At 68.6% G+C, this 6,979-nt stretch overlaps 1 protein-coding gene across 1 annotated transcript; it reads right to left on the reverse strand.

Annotated features, from left to right (window-relative positions):
• Positions 1-1,258: 1,258 nt before the first annotated feature.
• On the reverse strand, positions 1,259-5,612 carry DPP7 (dipeptidyl peptidase 7). Its single transcript, XM_052647492.1, has 13 exons — positions 5,507-5,612; positions 5,064-5,177; positions 4,845-4,984; positions 4,579-4,742; positions 4,226-4,361; positions 4,068-4,149; positions 3,322-3,488; positions 3,106-3,166; positions 2,639-2,757; positions 2,158-2,314; positions 1,956-2,020; positions 1,698-1,768; positions 1,259-1,599 (listed from the first exon to the last, which is right to left on the reverse strand). Exons 1-13 carry the CDS (start codon positions 5,586-5,588, stop codon positions 1,491-1,493), a joined length of 1,467 nt encoding a protein of 488 aa, XP_052503452.1. The 5' UTR covers positions 5,589-5,612; the 3' UTR covers positions 1,259-1,490.
• Between the last annotated feature and the right edge of the window lie 1,367 nt (positions 5,613-6,979).

Consider the following 6,979-nt stretch of genomic DNA (forward strand, 5'->3'; position numbering starts at 1 on the left):
CCTGTCACGTTCCTTCTCTTCAGCTGGCAGCACCCATTCCTTAGGGCTGACCAGGGTGTGAAAGTGAAATTAAAAGATGCCTATTCCTTGGAAGGAAAGCTATGACCAACCTAGATGGCTTATTGAAAAGCAGAGACGTTACTTTGCCAACAAAGGTCTCTCTAGTCAAAGCTGTGTTTTTTCCAGTGGTCGTGTATGGATGTGAGCGTTGGACCACAAAGAAGGCTAAACGCTGAAGAATTGATGCTTTCAAACTGGTGTTGCAGAAGACTTGAGAGTCCCTTGGTTCTGCAAGGAGATGAAGCCAGTCAATCCTAAAGGAAATCAGTCCTGAATATTCGTTGGAAGGATCAGTGCTGAAGCTGAAACCCCTATACTTTGGCCAGTTGATGCGAAGAGCTGACTCATTTGAAAAGACCCTGATGCTGGGAAAGATTGAAGGCAGAAGAAGGGGACGACAGAGAATGAGATGGTTGGATGGCATGACTGACTTAATGGACATGAGTTTGAGTAAACTCCGGGAGTTGGCGATTGACAGGGAGGCCTGGTGTGCTGCAGCCCATGGGGTCGCAAAGAGACACTGCTGAGCGACTGAACTGAAGTGACCAGGGTGTGGCTTTCCAGCAAGAAGCCAGATCCCCGGGCTGGGCCCAGTCCCAGCCCAGCGCCCTCATGGGCCGGGCTGACCCTTTCCCCGGGTGTGTGAGGAGACACGTTGCTGTTGCCAGCAGACTCTGCAGGGCCTCCCCACCACCCTGACTCAGCCGCAGTTGGCACTTGGTCCCGATGGCCCTCCTGTGTCCATCCTGTGAGGCTTCTGTCCCCCTCTTGCCCACGGGCCCAGCGGGGCTTCTACCCAAACGTGTGCGGGGCCTGCCTCTTGGTTTTTGCCTGTGCAGAGACCCAGCCGGTGGGCCCACGGTGTGCCCCGCCGCCACCCTGCAGCTCAGGAGCCGCTTCGGCAATGGTCTGTCCAGACCCCGGACCGCAGCCTTCCTCCTTGACGTTCCGTGGCTCGGTGGGGCACAGTCGGCCCAGTGAAGCAGGTTGCCCCCCACCCTGTGCCAGCCTGGCCCCAGGCGGGTGGACTTGGGGGCCACAGGGGTCACTGCAGTAGTTGGGGACAGAGAGGACGGCTGAGAAGGGTGGAGGGTCGCTGGGGCGGCCGTCGGTTGTGGAATCTCTGGTTTTCCTGCCGCGGTAAAGGCCTGAGCGCCCTACCCACAGGACAGCATGCGGAGCCGAGGACTCTGCTTTATTCAACAGCCACGTTGAGGAGGTGGTGTGAGCATGCCAGTGTCCAGGGTGTCAGACGGGACAGGGATAGGACCAGACACGCCTGACAGGCCAGCAGTGTTTGTCCAGCACCTCCTTGGGCAAGGCCCTGCCCACCCTGGCACGGGTCTGGCTGCAGGAGCCGGGGCGTGGCACCTGCCCCTTCCTCGCCTCAGGCCCCAGCCGGCCGTCTCTGGCCCTGTGGCGGGCAGCCTTCAGCCCCGGAGCCCTGTGGGCCTCGCTGCCTCCACCCACTTGCCGATGAGGGCGGCCTCCAGCCTTCGGGCCTCCACCACGGATGCAGGGTCGTCTGGGTGGGAGGCTCTGGGGGTGGGCAGGGAGGCACTTAGCTGGCTGGCCCCGAGCCCAGCCACCCTCGCCCGCCCGACCAGGCACCACGCTCCCTCCCCGGGCAGGCGCACCTGAGGTCCAGGTGGTGCGCCCCCCCACGGATGGTGATGGCGAGCACCGACGCGCTCAGGTTGCTCTGGATCTGTCGGAGGAGCCCGTGTCAGGGGCGCATGCTCTGGGCTGAGCCCCCACCCACCGCCTGCTCGTCCCAGAAGGTAGGATGCAGCTCCCTCAGGGGCTCGAGGAGGGTGGCCTCGTTAGAAGGGAAAGTGACCGTGAACAAGCAGATGCCAGGCCACTGAAGGAGGAAGGGCTCCCACGTGACTCACCCCGCCCCGCGCCCAGGGGTCCAGGTCTCCATTGGAGAAGATAATGTTGCTGGCAGCTGTAATGTCTGAAACGGATGGAGGGAGCGTGGTGGGACGGGGGAGCCCCCTCACCCTGACCCAGAGGCCAGGTCCTGGAGCCTGGGAAACAGCCCGCTCAGTGCGGCGGGAGGAACCGCGCCCCCACCCCCGCCTTGGGCCTCACCACCCCCCCCGAAGCTGGTCTGCAGCCAGTCCTGCCGTGGCCACACGCCCCACGTGTCCAGGCAGTACTGCTGGCGCTGGGCTTCAGTGAAGGGCAGCTCAGGGAAGAGGTCTGACACGTTGTTGCTGGAGAACGTCAGGTTGATCTCAGTGCAGGCCTGCGGGACACTACACTGATCAGGCCGGCCCATGCAGCCCCGGGCCCCCAGCTCCCCCCCCCCGCCCAACCCGGCGCCCGGCCGCCCCGGGCTGCCCAACCCCTCTACCCGGCCGCCCCGGGCCCCTAGCGCCCTCTACCTGGCTGCCCCGGGCCCCCAACCCCCCATACCTGGCAGTCCCAGGCCCCCAGCCCCCCGTACCTGGCAGTCCAGGCCCCCAGCCCCCCATACCTGGCGGTCCCAGGCCCCCAGCCCCCCGTACCTGGCAGTCCCAGGCCCCCAGCCCCCCGTACCTGGCAGTCCCAGGCCCCCAGCCCCCCGTACCTGGTAGTCCCAGGCCTTGGCATCACTGCCCAAGCCACAGCCCGTGGGGTCGGCACAGGCCTGGTACTGCAAGTAGATGTCGTAGCAGGGCTCTGTGCCTGAGGAGTTGTACACCAGCCCTGGGGGAGAGGGCTGCTGAGGCCAGGGGCCTGGACACCTGCCCTGTCCGCTCAGAGGGGTCCTGCAGGGGTCAGGGCTCTCGGGTCCAGTGGGTCCAGAGAGGACTGGGGTGTTGGTCCCGGGGGGCGGGACAGCCCACGTGACGTGCCCTCTCCCAGCAGGGTGGGCTGGGGCGGGGTGTGTCGCCCTGTGCACTACGGGCCTTCCTGAAGGAAGGGGGCGCCCACAGGGGTGGCCACTTCCTCCCAGGGGCTCCCCACCCCACACCACCCTCCTGGGGCCTGGCTGCCACCCACCAACTCAGGGCCCCCACGCTCAGCACTGGCCCGGGCAGGGGGCAGACGCACCGGCCAGTGAACGAAGCCCCGTGATCCTTGAGCTCTCGCTCAGCAGCCGGCTGCAGCCAACCTGGGGGAGCACGGAGTACCTCAGCAGCCTCACCCCCCCATCCCTCCCTGGTCCCAGGGCTGAGCGGGCGCAAGGCCCTGGGGCGGGCTGCTCTGAGCACCCCAGGGTGACCAGGCCCCTCCCCGGATTCTGGGCGGCAGGGGCAGGCACCGTGCCTGGACAGGGTGGGCAGGAAGGTGGCCCACAAAGTCAGTGGCGTAGGGGTAGTCCATCATGGCCAGCACAGTGAAGGCGTTCCGGGCGAAGCCGAAGAGCTGGTTGAGGTCCTTTGGTCCGGAGAGGGGCTGGCAGGTACCGAACTCCTGGCTGACGACGTGCGGAGCTGCAGGGGGGTGACATGGGCCTGTGGGGGCTGCAGGGTGGGACGCGGGCCTGTGGGGACTGTGGGAAGGGGACGCGGGCCTGAGGGGGCTGCGGTGGGGGGGACGCGGGCCTGAGGTGGCTGCAGGGGTGGGGGGACACGGGCCTGTGGGGGCTGTGGGAGGGGGACGTGGGCCTGAGGGGGCTGCAGGGAGGGGGACGTGGGCCTGAGGGGGCTGCGGGTGGGGATACGGGCCTGAGGGGGCTGCGGCGGGGGGAAGGGGGCCCGAGGTGGCTGTAGGGGTGGGGGGACGCAGGCCTGTGGGGGCTTCGGGGGGGGGGGACGCGGGCCTGTGGGGGCTGTGGGAGGGGGACATGGGCCTGAGGGGGCTGCGGGGGGGGATACGGGCCTGAGGGGGCTGCGAGGGGCGGGACGCAGGCCTGTGGGGGCTGTGGGAGGGGGACGTGGGCCTGAGGGGGCTGCGGGGGGGGGGGGACGTGGGCCTGAGGGGGCTGTGGGGGGGGGACGGAGGCCTGACGGGGCTGTGGGCCCACGTGGGGAGGCGGGATGGTGGCGGTTGGAGGGGGGCAGCTGCCTCACCTCCCTGCTGGAACAAGTCCCTGATCTGCCGGAACGCGTCCTGCACGGCCCGGGCACACTCAGGGCTCTGGCCTTGGAAGTCCTGGAGGGAGGAAGGGTATGGCTGCACCCACCAGCGGGGCTGCCCAGGGGAGGGAGGGGCCGGGGCCTTGGCTTACCGCCGAGACGTCCTGAAAGAACTGGTAGGGGTCGCCGAGGCCTGCCGCCGAGACCACAGGGGCGCTGGCCGCCAGCGCCCCCGCCACAAGGTGCGGGTACTTGATCCTCAGGTAGGCGCTGAGCATCCCCCCGTAGCTGGCGCGGTTGCAGAGTTAGCCTGGGGCACCCCCAGCGCCCCGCCGCCTGCAAGGGAGACTCGGCAGCCTCTCAGCCTGCAGGCTACATTGCGGACACCCACGTCCTCTGCCTTCTCAGGGCCTCCCGCCCCATACCCGCCAGGACCCCATGCCTCCGAGACCCACAGAAGTTCTGGGCGGGGCCAAGCTCTGCTGGGGAGAGAAGGGAGACACACCTGCCGCCGAAGGCAATGGCCGGGGCATCGGGGGCCTCGAGCTCCCGCCGGAGCGCCCGGAGCAGCCCTGCGAAGTCAGCCAGGGCCTGCTCCACCGTCAGCAGCTCCGTGTACCCACGCCACGTGGACCGCTCACCAAAAGGCAGCGACTTTCCGTAGTAACGCTGCAGGCAGGTGGGCGGCAGGGATGGAGGGGGCTGACTCTGAGCCCCCAGGGCAACACCCCCACACACACACCCCCACCCCCGGCCCCGGCCGGTACCCACGTGCTCGGCAAAGACGACCAGGGCCCCCTGCTGTGCTGCCAGCTCCAGGATGAACCCTGAGTTGTTGGCGAAGGACCACACGTCCCCCTCGTTGCCGGTGTAGAAGAATATGGGCCCCTCGCCCCTCTTCCAGAACTTCTCTGTCGGGTGGAGGCGGGTGAGGAGTGGGGGAGGGTGCTCCCCTTGCCAGCAGCGAGCGCTGTCCCCGGGGCGGCTCACCTGTCAGCAGGAACCGCTGGAGAAAGGTCTTGTTCCCAAACCTCTCAAAGTTGAAATGGTCCAGAAGCTGCTCGAAGTAGGCCTCCTGAAACTCAGGGTCCTTGGGTCTGTGGGCTGGAGGGCACCACGCTCAGCAGGGGTGGGGGGAGCCATCGGGGCCACGAGGGACGGGGTCTGGGGGGGGCCGGCCAGGGCAGGCGAGGTGGATGGGAGGGAGCCAGGCAGGGGGCGGGTGAGGTGGATGGGAGGGAGCCGGGCGGGGGTCCCAGGGGGTATGGGAGGGAGCTAGGCAGGAGGCCCAGGGATTGGGGGTCCGACAGGGGTCGCAGCGGGATGGGAGGGAGCCAGGTGGGGGGGGGCGCGGGGATTGGGGCCCCCGCAAGGGTCGCGGGGGATGGGGAGTGGGGCCCAGGGCGGGTGTGGGGGCCTTAGGCCACACTCACCTCTGGCCTCCAGGCCTCGTGGTTGCAGCCCCAGCAGCAGGACCAGGGCCCAGGGCAGGGTCGGCCAGGGATGGGGTCTCATGTTCACTTTGCCGGGCAGCTTCAGGTCAGGTGATTGGGGTCACATGACCAGCGGAACCCCTCACGTGACGGCTTGGGCGGGGCTGTGAGCAGCACTTCCCTACGCGCCCAGTGCCAGCTTCCTGGCCCTTCTGTCTGCGTCACCATGGAGACAGTCACCGTGGGGGCACGGAAGTGGGCTGAGGCCTCGAGGGTCCATGCTGGGGCGGGGGTATGGCTGCCCAGCCTCCCGTCCTCTGCGGCCACTGCCAGCTCAGACGCGATGCCACGCGCGTGTGGGTGGGAGGTGACCTCCCCGCCGCCCGGCCACCGCCCGGCCCTCTCCCAGCCCGGCCGTCTCCAGAAGGCCTGCCCTTGAAGGGGAGGAAGGGAGAGTTCAGAAGACAGAGATCGGTGGGAGGACAGCTCTCGAGCCCTGGGGTGAGGGGTGGGGTCGGCGGCCCTGGAAAGGAGCCCAGCGCCTGAGAAACCTCGAGGGCCACGTGGTGGGCAGAGGAGGGTGAGCTGGGCCTCAGAGCCCACCCGCGCAGGAGCTGGGGCCGCTCTCGGACACCGAGCTGGGATCCAGGACCCTCTCCCCCCCTCCTTAGGCCACCCCCTCTCTGATGCCCTGGTACCCAGAGGACAGAAGGGCCCCACTGCCCTGGGGCCAGTCCAGGGCCTGGAGGGGCCAGCCAGGCCGAGCGGGCGGCTGACTGCAGTCCTGCTTGGGGTGCGGCCCGTGAGCCGGGCCCAGAGCGGGTGCGGGGGCGGGGGTTGCCCCGCATGGACGGCAGAGGGGCGGAGGCTGCCCGTCCCCACTCCCAGGACGGTCCCTGGCCCGCAGGACCCTGGTCTCTGCCCAGGCCTCGCCTGCTGGGTGATGGGCTGGCGGAAAGCAGAGGGCCTGGGGCTGGGCGGGGAGGGAGCCGTGTGCCCCGCCCCCCGGGCCCTGGCTCCCCTCACAGCCGTGAGCTGTGGCTCTCAGTGTGCTGACAATGACCGCCCACCATGTGACGCTGCCCTGTGGGTGTGGCCTCCCTGAGGTCACCCAGGGCCACAGCACAATCACCCCAGTCCCTTCCCCGCGGCTCCACCCCTACACACCCTTGGCTCCCTCGCGCCCCTGTGCCCCCACCCCCGTCCCCATGCCCCTGTGCTCCCGCCCCTGCGTCACCATGCCCCTGTGCACCAGCCCCTGCGTGCCCACGCCCCTGTGCTCCCGCCCCTGCGTGCCCACGCCCCTGTGCTCCCGCCCCTGCGTCCCCGTCCCCCTGTGCTCCCGTCCCTGCGTGCCCCTGCCCGTGTGCTCCCGCCCCTGCGTGCCCAACCCCCTGTGCCCCAGCCCCTGCGTGCCCCTGCCCCTGTGTCCCCGTCCCTGCTTCCCCGTGTCCCCATCCTCTTGTCTCTGTG

Source organism: Budorcas taxicolor, chromosome 11 (genome assembly GCF_023091745.1).
Source record: "Budorcas taxicolor isolate Tak-1 chromosome 11, Takin1.1, whole genome shotgun sequence".
Classification (NCBI taxonomy): domain Eukaryota; kingdom Metazoa; phylum Chordata; class Mammalia; order Artiodactyla; family Bovidae; genus Budorcas; species Budorcas taxicolor.